Source organism: Salvelinus sp. IW2-2015, linkage group LG9 (genome assembly GCF_002910315.2).
Source record: "Salvelinus sp. IW2-2015 linkage group LG9, ASM291031v2, whole genome shotgun sequence".
NCBI classification, from domain to species: Eukaryota; Metazoa; Chordata; class Actinopteri; order Salmoniformes; family Salmonidae; genus Salvelinus; species Salvelinus sp. IW2-2015.
This window is the reverse complement of record NC_036849.1, coordinates 17,336,922-17,354,631: the sequence shown is the minus strand read 5'-3', so window position 1 is coordinate 17,354,631 and position 17,710 is coordinate 17,336,922. Positions and strand designations below refer to the sequence as shown.

General features: G+C 42.2%; 1 protein-coding gene across 1 annotated transcript; it reads left to right on the top strand.

Annotated features, from left to right (window-relative positions):
- The first annotated feature begins 5,626 nt into the window (after positions 1-5,626).
- Positions 5,627-17,525, top strand: LOC111968714 (ectonucleoside triphosphate diphosphohydrolase 5). Its single transcript, XM_023994531.2, has 13 exons — positions 5,627-6,326; positions 6,745-6,824; positions 7,178-7,321; positions 7,699-7,774; positions 8,382-8,417; positions 12,667-12,755; positions 12,860-12,939; positions 13,056-13,117; positions 13,313-13,414; positions 14,202-14,345; positions 14,563-14,619; positions 15,574-15,689; positions 15,812-17,525. Exons 1-13 carry the CDS (start codon positions 6,032-6,034, stop codon positions 15,893-15,895), a joined length of 1,365 nt encoding a protein of 454 aa, XP_023850299.1. The 5' UTR covers positions 5,627-6,031; the 3' UTR covers positions 15,896-17,525.
- Positions 17,526-17,710: the final 185 nt, after the last annotated feature.

The window sequence follows — 17,710 nt, the reverse complement described above, 5'->3', positions numbered from 1 at the left end:
AAATTACGTTGGAGGTGGCTTATGGTAGAGAAATTAGCATTCAGTACTCTGGCAACAGCTTTGGTGGACATTTCTGCAGTCAGCATGCCAATTGCATGCTCCCTCAAAACTTGAGACATCTATGGCATTGTGTTGTGTGACCAAACTGCACATTTTAGAGTGGCATTTTATTATCCCCAGCACAAGGTGCACCTGTGTAATGATCATGCTGTTCAATCAGCTTCTTGATATGCCAAACCTGTCAGGTGGATGGATTATCTTGGCTAAGGAGAAATGCTCACAAACAGCTAAGTAAACAGGGAAGTAAAGATCTGGGATCTTTTATTTCAGCTTATGAAACATGGGACAAAAACTTTACATGTTGAGTTTATATTTGTTTTCAGTGTATATTATGTTATTCTATGGTGTGTAACCTAGCCCTTAATTATGACTCTCAGTTCAATTAGATTACACATAAATCATTGGACAAAGGCGTTTTTTTTACAAGGGGGTGTTTTGTTAAGAGCTGACGCTCAGTTTAACATTAACACGCTTGCGGTATGGTTTTCGAACCATAAGAACCTTATCTTTCACATCAGCGAAAAATGAAAAAACAAAAGGTTAAATTCACACACAATAGTGGCTGCTGAGGGGAGAACGGCACATAATAATGGCTGAAACGGAGCAAATGGAATGGCATCAAACACCTGGAAACCATGTGTTTGACGTATTTGATACCACTCCACTCCAGTCATTACCACGAGCCCGTTCTCCCCAATTAAGGTGCCACCAACCTGCTGTGATACACACCTTTTTAGGGGGAAAACTCATTCTGATTGGCTGGGCCTAGCTCCCCAGTGGGTGGGCCTGGCTCCCAAGTAGGTGGGGCTATGTTCTCCCAGGCCAACCCATGGCTGCCCCTGCCCAGTCATGTGAAATCCATAGATTAGGGCCTAATGAATTTACGATGCATGCATAAACATCCCATCAACAGACCTTTGCATGATTATCAAGAAAGACATGATCATTTTCTGCTTCTGGGAATATGTCCAATATACAGTGCATTCAGAAAGTATTCAGACCCCTTGACTTTCCACATTTTGTTACATTACAGCCTTATTCTAAAATTGATTACATTAAACATGTTCCTCATCAATCTACACACAATACCCCAATAATGACAAAGCGAAAACAGGTTTTTAGAAATAGAAGCCTTTGCTATGAGACTCGAAATTGAGCTCAGGTACATCCTGTTTCCATTGATCATCCTTGAGACGTTTCTACAACTTGATTGGAGTCCACCTGCGGTAAATTCAATTGATTGGACATGGTTTGGAAAGGCACACATCTGTCTATATAAGGTCCCACACTTAAGAGCACATGTCAGAGCAAAAACCAAGCCATGAGGTCGAAGGAACTGTCCGTAGAGCTCCGAGACAGGATTGTGTTGAGGCACAGATCTGGGAAAGGGTACCAAAACATTTATGCAGCATTGAAGGTCCCCAAGAACACAGTTGCCTCCATCATTCTTAAATGGAAGAACCACCAAGGCTCTTCCTAGAGCTGGCCGTCCGGCCAAACTGAGCAATCGGGGGAGAAGGGCCTTGGTCAGGGAGGTGACCAAGAACCCGATGGTAACGCTGACAGAGCTCTAGAGTTCCTCTGTGGAGATGGAAGAATCTTCCAGAAGGACAACCATCTCTGCAGCACTCCACCAATCAGGCCTTTATATTAGAGTGGCCAGACGGAAGCCACCCCTCAGTAAAAGGCAAATTATAGCCCGCTAGGAGTTTGCCAAAATGCACCTAAAGGACTCAGACCATGAGAAACGAGATTATCTGGTCTGATGAAACCAAGATTGAACTCTTTGGCCTGAATGCCAGGCGTCACGTCTGGAGGAAACCTGGTCCCATCCTACGGTGAAGCATGGTGGTGGCAGCATCATGCTGTTGGGATGTTTTTCAGCGGCAGGAACTGGGAGACTAGTCAGGATTGAGGGAAAGATGAACGGAGCAAAGTACAGAGAGATCCTTGATGAAAACCTGCTCCATAGCGCTCAGGACCTTGGACTTGGGGCGAAAGTTCACCTTCCAACAGGACAACGACCCTAAGCACATAGCCAAGACAACGCAGGAGTGGCTTCGGGACAAGTCTCTGAATGTCCTTGAGTGGCCAAGCCAGAGCCCAGACTTGAACCCGATCGAACATCTCTGAAGAGACCTGAAAATAGCTGTGCAGCGACTCTCCACATCCAACCTGACAGAGATTGAGAGGATCTGCAGATAAGAATGGGAGAAACTCCCCAAATACAGGTGTGCCAAGCTTGTAGCATCATCCCAAGAAGACTCAAGGCTGTAATTGCTTCCAAAGGTGTTTCAACAAAGTAGTGAGTAAAATGTCGGAATACGTATGTAAATGTAATATTTCTGTTTTTTTATTTTTTATACATGTGCAACATTTTCTAAACCTGTTTTTGCTTTGTCATTATGGGGTATTCCACAAAATGTGGAAAAAGTCAAGCGGTCTGAATACTTTCCGAATGACACAAGGATCTGTTCATAGGTCTATGTTTAATGAGGTGCACCCCCTGGTATGGAATGACATTTGCACCCCTTCTAAGAGGATATTTGTTCTGTGTGTCCTGGGAAGAACCTTGGACCTCTGACAGGTTACACAGCCATCAGGATCACACAGCTGTTTTGTTGGATTACATAAATTGCGGAGAATCCACAAAAATTCAACAAATTGCAGTTGACTTTGCAGATTTTGAGAACCTCAACCAACTGAAATAAACAATGTAAAGTTATTGCAGGTCATTTGAATCCAAAGCCCACATTGCTGAACTGGCTTCCAAATTCTGCTTTTTGGAGAAACTGGAGGGTGCCCAAGGAACAATATTTAACTAAACATTGAACAAAAAAGTATATCATAAAATCTCAGGGTGTAGTTACTGTAAATTTTAGAATATATATTTTTTGCACTGGCATCATGCACAGAGTTTGAGGACTAAATTTAAAGCTAATTGCTATGACAGGGAGTAGAGAACTGAAATAACCCTGAGCATTTCGAAGCTGTCATTATCATTGGAATTGTAATGACAAGGTTTAGGTCTCTTCAATCGAGTTTTGGTGTAGGACACCCACAAACATGAAATTCCTGAGGGTAACATTGCGGTATATTAATAATAGATTGCAAGGCTTGGATTACAAAGCCCGGGTCACCTCTCATGCTTTAAAGCATTTGTTTAAGTTGCAACAAAACATCAAAAGTTGTATTTAAGATAGGCCACCACTGAGGATTTCTTATTGGACCTTTGACTAGTATGTGCTGTGTCATACTGCCGCCTCATTTCTGTAGGTCTATGCCTCCCTCCCTAAAGCCATATAGGCTAACGAAACTTCTCATATAGATTTTTATATTATTTACCAATTACCTTGCTTTACAAGTTACTGTTTTTCTCAACAATTTCAGCAACAGCAAAAAATGAACAGATGTCAATGAAACAAAATATAATTTTTATCATGGTTTTCAACCACAACCACTGAACAGTTCTAGTTTCGCTTTTTGCAGCTCAGCTCACATTAGTCATTTGACCTCCATTGGTCAGAACTCGTCAGACGATGGCTGTCCTCTGAAATCATTGTAATTGGATCATGTAGGTATGGCGTATGTTTTGACTCATGCTGTAAACACAGTGTGTAATAAGTACAAGTAGTAAGCTCCCAAGTGTCAGATCCATCAAAACACTGCAAATGATCAAAATACTGGACATCATTTTCTATAGTAGTACTTACTGTTGGTTACTGTATGTCTGAATGCCAAACTTAATTATAAAGTAGAATACTTTTGTCTTTGTCAGGGCAAGATTCGTCTTCCCATAAAGGACTTTGGAGATGGCAGCATGGGGGGACAGCAGACACGCGTCATGGCTTTCGTAAGGACTGGAGTTAGTAACTCTAATATGACATCTTGTGTTTTTGAGTGTGAGCAGCCAGCAACCTGTTAAATTGGCTCATAAAGCATTACAATGTTGTCATGGCATGCCAGATCAGAATATTCTTAAATTGACACAAAGTTAATGAGAGGTCCAGCACATGCATGCTTTGATAGGGGGAACGGACCATATTGGTGAGCCACAGGATTGGAAAAAAGAACCCACAGTATTTAGAAAAAAAGGAAGGAGAAAAGTGCAATATTTTTAGTCCAAATTACAATGTTAGAACAGTGCATTGCACAGCGGAGTGTCCCGGGATTGGAATGTCCTCTCTGTGGACCTCCTATCTGCCCTCAAGTCCTGCTGCAGGACCACTGTCCGCCCCCATTCCCGCTCAATTTCACCCTGCCAGCTGAGCTAGCTGACACATGCCTCCACAGTTTGTGCTTCACTCACCCTCTGTTTGACTGGGTGGTGAACCAGTTTCATTAGTAGCAGAAGCAGAGTTGGGTGAGACCAGTTCAGCAAGCCTGCATCTAGAAATATACAAATTCTACATGTTTCAGCCCAGTCTTTGTTCACTGTTGCTGCAGCTTCTTGTGGGGACTGAGTGAAGGAAATCTCACTCTGGTGCAAAGCTCAGTTCATATGAGGTCTCTGAGTTAGAAGGGCCTCTTTGCTGAGCTGCAGTAGCACATCGTTATTGCCTCTCTCCCACCTGGAAACTTTGAACAGTACATTAGAATACTTTTGCTGATAGACTGGTTAAAGACGCCTGCCAACCAGGCAACCACACACCTAAAACTGAGAGCAGCCACTCATGCTTTTCATGGTCTCTCCTGTGAAACTTGCTTTAAATTTCTTTCCTAGGAAAGCTTGTGGTTAGCACAGGGATGAGTAGGAGTGAGATTATTGCTTACATTCTTTCAGCATTTATGCAAGTTGGAGTGCAAGTTGCATCTGCACATCTCTTGTGAAAGGTTGGTTGGGGTTTAAAGGTTTAATGTGGTCATTTTCACACATGTCATGATAGGTTTGGAATGTAATACATACAAAAAATGACTTGTGCATATCCAGAGAAAATTCTTGCCTGTCGCAACTTTGGTTGTCAGGTAGAAATGCACAATCCATCTTGCAACTCCTCTACCCCGCAATGACTAATATTTTCTGTCTGAATTTCAAAATTCTGCTAAAGCATTTGGTGTTTCCTAATTTTAATGATTTTAATGCCATTTTATATCCTCACCATAAAGTCCCAAAGTATATTAGATTATATCTACTTTTCTTTCTACCCTTACTTTGAAACTCCCAAAGTATATTAGATTATGTCTACTTTTCTTTATACCCTTTTTTCAAACTAAGACTAGAAAAACAAACATTTTAATCAGTTATGAAATAACTATTATATTTCTATTTAGTTTAAAGTTGTTTCAAAATACTAATGAGTGCAAGCAACATGAGTTTAAAATAAGTAATCTACTCTAAAATAACTTATTTCTGACATCATGCTAATTAAGCCAATTCAGGCAAATTTAAGTAACTGAAGTGTGCATGTAAAAGTCAAGATCAAGGAAAGAAATGTTTGTAATCGGCAAGTTTGCATGTAAGTCTTAATTAAATACACCAATAAAATTTATTTTAAGAACATTGCTGCAAGTTTCTGCAAGCCAGTCGTTTTGATGTCTTGATATATCCTCTTCTTTTAGGGGGATTTTTGGCTCCAGTTTGCACACTAAAGATTAAGAAAAGAAATGGTTTAGTGTTACCCAGTTTAGGAATAAAATCTTCTGATAAGCAGGTATTCAGTATCCAGCAAGGGGGACTCTTGAAGGAACTGAGATGGAACGCAACAGGATTGGTGGATGGCCTGTGATGGTGTGGCCCCACACCAAGCCCTTATGTCTTTATATACTGTAAACAGATGACCAGACAGTCCTGAGTGTGCATTGCTACCCACTCTGCCTCTGCCTCTCCGGTTGCCTCCCTCTCATCACCTCTGCAAGCTGCTGCCACTGCATTTTGTTCTGCTCCTCTGAAGAAGACTAACTTGAAAAAGGCACTGTAACGTGTTTTGCTTAGCTTTTACAAAAACATCAGTGTTTCTTCGGGTGTTAAACGATGTCTCTTCAGATGCTAATCCTTACAGTAATGTGTATGTGGGTTCTGGCTTGGAACTTCCAAGCGGAGGCAACCTACTATCACCGCCAGACAGTCCACCACGAACACTCTGCTAACATGGAAAACCTCCTGCCCGAAAACCTCCTGCCCGAAAACCTCCTGCCTGAAGTTGTGCCTGAAGTCTTGCCTGAGGTCTCCCAACCTATCAACAGCCGCACTTTCTATGGGATCATGTTCGATGCTGGGAGCACAGGCACCCGTATCCACATCTACAAGTTTATTCAGAAAGACCCTGGTGAGTGCTTTCTCTCTCTTTCTGTGTATCTCATTCACTCTGCCTCAGGAGCCAATAGGGCGTTACACTCAGCGGTCTCCCAGAGAGTCTGTTTGCTGTTGGGTCATTCGCTCAGTGGTGTAAACACAAGCATGTGCCGTCAGCATGGGGAGAGAGCAAGCATGGGCAAAACGGAACCCAGAGGCAGCTGAGTTGTAGTTAGTGTGACTGAAATACCTAAAAACAGACCTCCAATGGACTCTAGAAGGGAATTTGTTGTTTTTGTATTTACTGTCTAAACATCAGCGATTGTAAAGTAATGAAGTGATTGAAGCAACAAAGCTAATTTAAAAGCAGACATAAATGTAACAGAGTTCTATTATTTCACATGTTCATATCTTGTTTGACATTTGAATGCATCCACTGTTTCTTTTTTTAGTTGAGCTACCAGTTCTGGACAATGAGATGTATCATGCAGTGAAGCCTGGTCTGTCTGCCTATAAAGATAAGCCTGAAGAGGTATGTATCATGTCTATCATTTTCTCATTTAGGGATTGGGGGAATTAGGAGGTTTGTCCACAGTCCACATTACAGTCTGCAATGTGATGTAGACCGTATAATTACATGAACTGATTCTGCTGATGCTATCACTATGTCTGATCTTTACTTTTTTGATCTACATTTTACAAACCTGATGATGTGAACAGCATATGTGGACAAACATATCAACCCTTTAATCAACTGAATATGTTAATGCCGTTATATACTTAATTCACTGTTGAAATATCCATATCAGCCTAGTTTGGTCACGGATATGCTGAGTGTTCCAGTGGCGACCATGCTCATCTGTTAATGCCTGTTATCCCATTCAGGGTGGGGACACGATCAGAGCACTGCTGAAGGTGGCCAAGAAGACGGTGCCAGAGCATGAGTGGAAGCAGACCCCGGTGGTCCTGAAAGCCACAGCCGGGCTCCGCCTCCTACCCGAGGAGAAGGCTAACGCTCTGCTGGATGAGGTATGCACGTTTTCTCTCCCCTCAGACAGTTTGGCACAGGGATGACCCGTCCCGCCAAGGATAGGGACGAGAAACCGCTAAGTGCTTCCAAGTGTCCTTGAAAGAACGGGGAAAAGTCTTCCGACTTTTTGGTCGCCATCACTGTGCAAAATGTAGTGGAATATGTCATTTGAATTATTAAATTAAATGAATGCGGCTACTCTAGCTATGCTTGTGGTTTTTGAATTTCGTCATTCTCAGACTAATGTGCCTCAGAATGATTCCTGAGTCTAGATATAAGAGATATAATGGCATTTTAGCTTCATGTTTTGTTCTTATTGTCTTTATTCAGGATGTTCTTTGTTAATATGCACTGTCATCATAAATTGTCTATGTAGGTTCGGGAAGTCTTTGGCGAGTCCCCCTTCTTTGTACCAAACAACAGTGTCTCCATAATGAATGGAACAAATGAAGGTATGCCATTTTGTTGGTATGTCACCAACATCTCTCTAATTTTATTTTACGCTACTGTGGTATTTTTGTTATGTTGGTAAAGAGTGAAACTCATTCAATCATTTAATTGCAGACATTGGTTAGATTAGCAAAACACTGCAGTATTGTCAAACCAGGTGGTTAGTATATACCAACTCTGTCCTCATAACATGTTTTTATAAGAGCTCTATTGCTACATCATAGAGCAACTAAATAACCTTGTCTAAGTTCCCTTCCCACGCCCAATATTAAGTGATCCTCCACATCACTCATTAAGACACCCGTACTAACTCCTGTTTCATCAGATGTGCAATTCATTAGACTCACTTTATGAGAGCCATAACATGAGATCTGAGACAGTAGTAATTACCTGGGTTGGTCTATGCATGTCAGACAAATATTACTAATGTAGCACAGCTGCTAAATTATATTAAAAACACTCCAATCTCTGAACTGACAGTTCAGTCTGTCCTCTATGTATGTGTTCAAATGGCAATATGTATGGTAACTTCCGACTACAAAGGCAACAATTGCACATGATTTTGTTCAAGTGAATGTTTTTACTCTCTCCATCTACTCTCTCTCGTAGGAGTCCTGGCCTGGGTAACGGTGAACTTTTTGACAGGTAAGGCATTGCTCATGTTTTACTAAGGTGGTGTTAATGGTCAGGGGGATCATTTCTGAGGTTTACACTGTCCACAGTTGCCGGGCAGTGAAAGACTCCTGTCTTTGTCTGACTGTCTTGTATTGAGTCATGTTGGCCACCATCTGGTCACGATGGGATGTAAAATTCCCTCAATTTTTACGCAGTGTTTGTGTAATAAGAGGAGATTTCTTTTCAAACCTATCCTATGGCCCAAACAATAGCCTTCTTCCTCTCGGTGGCCACAGACCTACAGTGCATTCAGAAAGTATTCAGATCCCCTCCCTTTTTCCACATTTTGTTACGTTACAACCTTATTCTAAAATGGATGAAATACATATTTTACCCCATCAATCTACACAATACCCCACAATGACAAAGTAAGAACAGGTTTTTAGAAATTTTTGCAAATGTATTGAAAATAAAAAAAATAAGGTATTCAGACCCTTTGCTATGTTACTCGAAATTGAGCTCAGGTGCTTCCTGTTTCCATTGATCATCTTTTAGATGTTTCTACAACTTGATTGGAGTCCACCCGTGGTAAATTCAATTAATTGGACATGATTTGGAAAAGCACACACCTGTCTGGTCCCACAGTTGACAGTGAATGTCAGGGCAAAAACAAAGCCATGAGGTCAAAGGAATTGTCTGCAGAGCTCTGTAACCGGGTTGTGTTGAGGCACAGATCTGGGGCAGGGTACCAAAAAATGTCTGCAGCATTGAAGGTCCCCAATAACACAGTGGCCTCAATCACTTTTAAATGGTAGAAGTTTGGAACTACCAGGACTCTTCCTAGAGCTGGTCGCCCGGCCAAACTGAGCAATCGGGGGAGAAGGGCCTTGGTCATGGAGGTGACAATAAACCCGATGGTCACTCTGACAGAGCTCCAAAGTTCCTCTGTGGAGATCGGATAACTTTCCAGAAGGACAACCATCTCTGCAGCACTCCACCAATCAGGTCTTTATAGTAGAGTGGCCAGACGGAAGCCACTCCTCAGTAAAAGGCACATGACAGCCTGCTTGAAGTTTGCCAAAAGGCACCTAAAGGACTCTCAGACCATGAGAAACAAGATTATCTGGTCTGATGAAACCAAGATTGAACTCTTTGGCCTGAATGCCAAGCGTCACGTCTGGAGGAAACCTGGCCCCATCCTACGGTGAAGCATGGTGGCAGCATCATGCTGTTTGGATGTTTTTCAGATGCAGGGACTGGGAGACTAGTCAGGATCAAGAGAAAGATGAAGGGAGCAAAGTACAGAGAGATCCTTGATGAAAACCTGCTCTCAGACTGGGGGCGAAGGTTCACCTTCCAACAGGGCAACCACCCTGAGCACACAGCCAAGACAACACAGGAGTGGTTTCGGGACAAGTCTCTGAATGTCCTTGAGTGGCCCAGCCAGAGCCCAGACTTGAACCTGATCGAACATCTCTGGAGAGACCTGAAAATAGCTGTGCAGTGACGCTCCCCATCCAACCTGACAGAGCTTGAGAGCATCTGCAGAGAAGAATGAGAGAAAATCCCCAAATACAGGTGTGCCAAGCTTGTAGCGTCATACTCAAGAAGACTGCTACTCTAACTTCCGCAATGCATATAAGGCCCTCCCCCGCCCTCCTTTCGGCAAATCTGACCATGACTCCATTTTGCTTCCCCCTTCCTATAGGCAGAAACTCAAACAGGATGTACCCGTGATAAGGACTATTCATGCTGATTCAAGGAGTGAGTTTATAAGGAAGTGCATAGGCGATGTTGTACCCATTGTGACTATTAAAACCTACCCTAACCAGAAACTGTGGATAGATGGCGGCATTCATGCAAAACTGAAAGCGCAGACCACCGCATATAAATATGGAAAGGTGACTGATATGGCCAAATACAAACAATGTAGTTATTCCCTCCGCAAGGCAATCAAACAAGCGAAATGTCAATACAGGGACAAAGTGGAGTTGCAATTAAACGGCTCAGACACGAGACGTATGTGGCAGGGTCTACAGACAATCAGACTACAAAAAGAAAATCAGCCACGTCACGGACACCGACATCTTGCTTCTAGACAAACTAAACACCTTCTTTGCCCACTTTGAGGATAATACAGTGCTACCGACGTGGCCCGCTACCAAGGACTGTGGGCTCACCTCCGTGGCCGACATGAGTAAGCCATTTAAACATGTTAACCCTTGCAAGGCTGCCAGCCCAGACGGCATCCCTAGTCACGTTCTCAGAGCATGCGCAGACCAGCTGGCTGGTGTGTTTACGGACATATTCAATCTCCCCCTATCCCAGTCTGCTGTCCCCACAAGAAAGCCAGCATTGTTCCTGTACCCAAGAAGGCAAAGGTAACTGAACTGAATGACTATCGCTCCATAGCACTTCTGTCATCATGAAGTGCTTTGAGAGACTAGTCAAGGATCATATCACCTCCACCTTACCTGTCACCCCACTTCAATTTGTGTACCGCCCCAATAGGTCGCCATCACACTGCCCTATCCTATCTGGACAAGAGGAATACCTATGTAAGCATGCTGTTCATTGCATACAGTTCAGCATTCAACACCATAGTACCCTCCAAGCTCATCATTAAGCTTGAGGCCCTGGGTCTCAACCCTGCCGTGTGCAATTGGGTCCTAGACTTCCTGACGGGCCGCCCCCAGGTGGTGAAGGTAGGAAACAACATTTCCACTTTGCTGAATCTCAGCACTGGTGCCCCACAAGGGTGCATGCTCAGCCCCCTCCTGTACTCCCTGTTCATCCATGATTGCGTGGCCAAGCACGCCTCCAACTCAGTCATCAAGTTTGCAGACGACCCAACAGTAGTAGGCTTGATTACCAACAATGACGAGACAGCCTATAGGGAGGAGGTGAGTGCACTCGGAGTGTGGTGTCAGGAAAACAACCTCTCACGCAACGTCAACAAAACAAAGGAGATGATCGTGGACCTCAGGAAACCGCAGAGGGACCACCCCCCTATCCACACCGACGGGACAGCAGTGGAGAAGGTGGAAAGTTATAAGTTCCTCTGCGTACACATCACGGACAAACTGAAATGGTCCCCCCACAGACTGTGTGGTGAAGGCGCAACAGCACCTCTTCAACCTCAGGAGGCTGAAGAAATTTGGCTTGTCACCTAAAACCCTCACACTTTTACAGATGCACAACTCAGAGCATCCTGTCCGGCTGTATCACTGCCTGGTACGGCAACAGCACCGCCCACAACCGCAGTGCTCTCCAGAGGGTGGTACGGTCTGTACAACGCATCACCGGGGGCAAACTACCTGCCCTCCAGGACACCTACATCACCCGATGTCACAGCAAGGCCAAAAAGATCATCAAGGACAACAACCACTTGAGCCACTGCCTGTTCACCCCGCTACCATCCAGAAGGCGAGGTCAGTACAGGTGCATTAAAGCTGGGACTGAGAGACTGACTAATAGCTTCTAAAGGCTATCAGACTGTTAGACAGTCATCACTAACACAGAGAGGCTGCTGCCTAAATACTTGAAATCATTGGCCACTTTAATAAATGCATCACTAGTCACTTTAATGCCACTTTAATAATGTTTACATATCTTGCATTACTCATCTCATATGTATATACTGTATTTTATACCATCTATTGCAACTTGCCTATGCCGCTCGGTCAATGCTCATCCATGTATATATTCTTATTCCATTCCTTTACTTAGATTTGTGTGTATTAGGTAGTTGTTGTGGAATTGTTAGATATTGCTGCACTGTCGGAACTAGAAGCACAAGCATTTCGCTACACTCGCAATAACATCTGCTAACCATGTGTATGTGACCAATAAAATTTGATTTGAAGACTCAAGGCTGTAATCGCTGCGTAAAAAGGTGCTTCTACAAAGTACTGAGTAAAAGATCTGAATACTTATGTAAATGTGATATTTCAGTTTTTTATTTAATACATTTGCATTGTCAATATGGGCTATTGTGTGTAGATTGATGTAGAAAAAAACGATTTAATCCATTTTGGAATAAGGTTGTAACGTAACAAAATGTGGAAAAAGGGAGGGGATCTGAATGCCCTGTATATCTGTTAGAATGCCAGTCTTTGTCTCAGGCGGGTGGTTGGAATATGAATGAATGCAGTATGTGGTCAATGTACAGTACGTGTATGTTCTACTTTCTGTTTATAATGTTGATGATGGATAGCATCCTGTCTATAATTTTCTATTTTCAATTCTGTGTGTTTGACTTTCCGTCTATTTGCTTTAGGTCACTTGTATGCCAAGACCAGGAAGACAGTGGGTATCCTGGACTTGGGTGGAGGATCAACCCAGATCACTTTCCTTCCAAAATCAAAGGTAAATGTTCAACTGAACTCCACTGTTAGTGACGTTTTGCAAAGATTGAGAGAACTATTGCTATTTAATGACATATTACTGAACACCTCTCTCTGTTCCCATAGAAAACAGTGTTCACCGCCCCAGCCAGTTACATTGCCAACATCAACATGTTCAATAACACTCTACAGCTCTACACTCACAGGTGAGTAATCAACCATTGGTACAGCAGTTACTTTATATGGCATACAATGCAAAACAGTATACTCACATTACTTTGGCATTGTCATGAATGTATTCTGAATTTCTGTCCTCATTCAGCTACCTTGGAAATGGACTTGTAGCTGCTCGATTGGCAACTCTTGGGGCTTTGGGAGCTGATGGTAATTTAAAATGGGCATATTTACTTAGATATGCAAGCTTAACTGCACAGTCATTCATCTGTTCATGACAAATGAATAGATTTGTATAATGCTACAAGACACACTAAAGATTTCTATAAATCAGACACACTATTTAAATGTCATCCTCGGGGGGACAATGGACAATCCTATAACCAATTTGGTTTATTCTTTCAGGTCTGGAGTGGAAAGTTTTCACAAGCTCCTGTCTACCCAAGAAGTTCAGAGAGGACTGGACTTTTGGTGGAATCACTTACAAAGTTAGTGGAATTCCTGATGGTAAGCGCAAAATAAAACATACCATTTCGATAACATCATTTTTTTCTTATAATCCTCTAATCTAGAAATCAATTATTCTGTCTCAGATAGCTCAATGTAAGAGTTTAGTTGAGTAAGAGTTGGGAACATTTTTCCACTGGAGCCAGCTGCACTGTGGTGCAAAATGCATGTTCTGTCATTCTTTCTCTCTGCACTCAGACTTTCAACAGTTATAATACAGCAAACCTTGTATTTAAATGAGAGGAAAATTGTCAGTTAACTCCGCAAATAATGCAACACTCCCATACCACAGTCATGTAGCCAAAAGATACTGGGTTAGTCCCAGAGATGTTATTTCTCTGTGTAACGAAAGGCTTGATGTTGACCGCTCACAATTATGTGGTAAAAATAGATCACCCAACAGGCCTATGCTAAGTGCTACTCTTGTCAGCACTTGGTTTCCCTGGTTGTAACCAACCAATCCCAGGGTGCTGTGAGTGTACTTTTAGGGTTTTTCGAGTGTCGCGCTCTTGAGAGCCCATAGCCTCAACCCCATTTTGACATCATAAAGAGGCTCCAGGGTCTCCCAGTGCATTCCACCACAAGCATGCAGCAAACTCAGTTAATTTACTCTCATATGAAAATAAATATTTTATTGTTGGTGCTGATTTTGAATTATTCTTGTTAACAATTGAATTGGGTGTTTTGTTGTCATAAAGCTGACATAACGCTGTAATCTAAATATGATACCTATCTTGAAGATTGAGTACAGCTTGTGTTAGATACTAATGATGAGATCTCTCTCCAGGCTATGCAGGGTACAAGTTGTGTTACTATGAGGTGATGAGGGTGGTGAAAGGCATCGTGCACCAGCCGTTCGAGATAAAGGGCAGCAGCATCTTCTACGCCTTCTCCTACTACTTCGACAGAGCTGTGGAGTCAGGCCTCATTGGTGAGAAGACACACAGAGCATGACAGCTGCAAAATCCCCATTCAGTCTGCATCCAGTAAAACTTCAATGATATGAAGTGTTTAAATAAAAAGAATGGTTTAATTGTTTTCTATTCAAATACATTTACTGCATTTTTCATGATTATGCTTGGAAAACTGAAATGACAACTGTTGTAGCAGATCACTAAAAGTAGGCTAGTCTTGTTTTGGTTTTCCAGATGGCAGTCGGGGTGGTATGGTAGAAGTCAGGGACTTCAAGAAGAGAGCCAAAGAAGGTGAGAGAGTCCTAGGCTTTTCTCTTAGACACATGTTGACTATATTGATACAGTACACAGTGTACAATCCAGAAATGTTGGTGTTTATTTTAGACTCCAACAATCTCACAAGGCCTCAAAAAATATCAGTTCCTTACCCCACAAAGTTTGCCTGCAAAAATACACGCTGTTTGAACTCACACAAATATTCAACCTTGTTTGTGGCCAAACTTCTTCTTGACACAGCTAACCTAACATTGGCACATTTTTCTGCCATTTCCAATACAACCAAGGACCATTAGATGAAATGTCTGATTCTTAACTGTTCTTGGAGCATACACAAATACATTAATATTCTATATACACTTGGACATTTACACATAATTGACTGTAATGTGATGTGAAAAGTGTCCTGACACGTTAGATGGACATATAGCCTTGGTTAATCCATTAGAGTATGTGGCAAAATAAATGCCCGTGTTGTGCTAGATTTACAGCTAGCAGGAGTGAGTTGGTGTGTTATGTAAAGTCTATTTGCATTGTGAGAACACTTTCACATGGTCTCAATGAACACGTCTGGCATTGGGCAGGTTGGCAGGCAGTTGACCTGGGCAGCTCTGAGCTCTGTCTCTTGTACCTGACAGCCACACAACACCCAACCCGACCCGGGGGCTGAGACTGAGAAAGACACGCTGTGTACAGCTAGTCTGTTTGGCTCGGCCTCCCACCCCCAGATTCACCAACATGTGTAGACTCTTCTCACACCCCCTTGCTCAGTCAGCTAAACAAACTAAATAAACAAAACAAGATGACCAGCTTTCTATAATGTGGCATACAGGTTAGAGGTTGTCTGCTGCTTGACCCCACTTTGAACATGACACAAGATATCTCTAAATACACCCACCCGTGCTCTCTGCTTTCTGTCAGTGGTATGTGAGTTGTTGTTAATGTAGTGCCGTCTTGTTTTTGTTTAAGTGTGCAACAAGATGACCAAGTACCGTCCCATCAGCCCCTTCCTCTGCATGGATATGACATATATCACATGTCTGTTGAAGGAGGGCTTTGGCTTCAAGGACAACACAGTGCTGCAGGTGAGACAGTCAGGAACAGGTCACTGGGCACACAGGGAGGGGACAAGCAACAAGAGGTTAATAGGTCAAAACTTAACATGATGGTTTATTTTGTATGTTTTTTTTCTTGTTCTGATCCACAGCTCGCCAAGAAGGTGAACAATGTTGAGACAAGTTGGGCCTTGGGAGCTACATTCGATCACTTCAACAACCTCAACATCCACTAAGGGCAGCTATTCTACCTGCCTGCAGGCACTGGGAGGGACAGCCTGTTAATGGGGGCACCCCCCCTCCCACCTGCTCAGCAGCACTGCCAAGCTTCTCCAACCATACCCCTCCCCTCTGTTCCCAGCACCCTCCTGCAAATAATCCAAGAACTGTTGACAAAGAAATCACTATATTTTTTATAATGAAGGACAGCTATTTCTACTGTATGTTTCATCCATAATTAGTGAGTTGACTTTATTTTTGTAAAGCAAGCGTTTATATATACGCTTTCTTCGGGGTGTCTGACCTGAAATGCAGTCTTATTTGGCTACCTTTGAGCATATAGAGTAGTTAGAAGCACTGCAACTAGTCAGGTATTTAGAGAACTTTGGTGCTTACTGTGGTCCTGGAGTGCACTGTAAAGTACAGTGGAATATTTGGAGAGAAAATAAGTTGCAGGAATGCAACCTTCAGTCATAGCTCTGAATGCCTGCAACTCATTCTATCTGGAAATATATTTCCAGTACATCATACTGTAGGACAGGTGAACAAGATATTTCCCTCACAAGACTTAAGCAATATATCATTGAAGTTAAGTAAACAGAAACTTTCCCCCTCATACTTTGCACATAACACTTTAACTGCCGATGCTGTAGCTGAGAACTGTTGCTTGGATGTTGTCTACAGAGTTGTACATATTCATCAATGTTAAAGGAGTTGACCAATTTGCCACAACTCAGGGGGCAAGTAAAGCACAGAGGGTGAGATGGTAGTGTTCTCATTGAGTATGTCTTGCATTTGATATATGAATACTATTGTATGTATGACGTTGATGCCTATGTTTTGAAAGTGCAGCCTTAGTAGATGTGGCCTTGTGTAGAAGGGCCAGTTGAATTGAATCAAAGTGAGTGCTTTGTGTTTCTGACTGTTGGTAAAGTCTGTGTTATTTATGTTGTCTACAGTGGAGCACTAAATGGTCATTGTTCAATCAACCGTGGCAAGACTACATGACCCTCTCCAAATTAAAATGTAGCTTTGGCTTGTTGCTGTATTCAGCAACCAGTCATCATTTCAATATCCCTCTAGTACTATATCATCCATAGACTGATACATACAGCCTAAGAAGCATGTCAGGTATATCAAAGACCTTAAACCCATAACTCTTTCAGTTGTGCGGATATAGCTCTAGGTGCAAGGCACACACATAATGCTTATTAATACTGTTTGGAATTTTCTTGTGAACTGTACAAATATTTAAATCTCAGATCCTGATTATTTTGAATGCTGGTGCAATTTGTACAAAATGAACTTCGCTGTATAACTGCTCTAATGCAATGTATTAGCCTATTCAACAATAGCCGCTATATGTTCAGTAGCAAATATGTACAATAACTACTGCTGTATATAATACTACAAAGTAAACCTGTATAAGTAAAATACTTACCAGACTAACTGCTTTGACTTTGCAAAAGGTAACTTTATTTCTGCTGCATAATGCTCACAAAGTTAAGGTGAACTGCTTGATAACTGATCATGTAAATCACGTTTTATGAAAACCTGGTGCAAGTAAATGCATGTATACATTATACATGTATGTTTCAATAAAATATTAAAAGTGTACTTGGTGTACAGGTACAGTGCCTTAAGAAAGTATTCATACCTTGAATTATTCCACGTTACAGCCCGAGTAAAAATAAATACAAATCTCACCTATCTACACACGAAAGGCTGAAACATGAAGACTTATTTTTAGAAATGTTAGCAAATTTATTGAAAATGAAATACAGACATATCTAATTTAAACAAGTATTCACACCCCTTTGCTATGAGCTCCA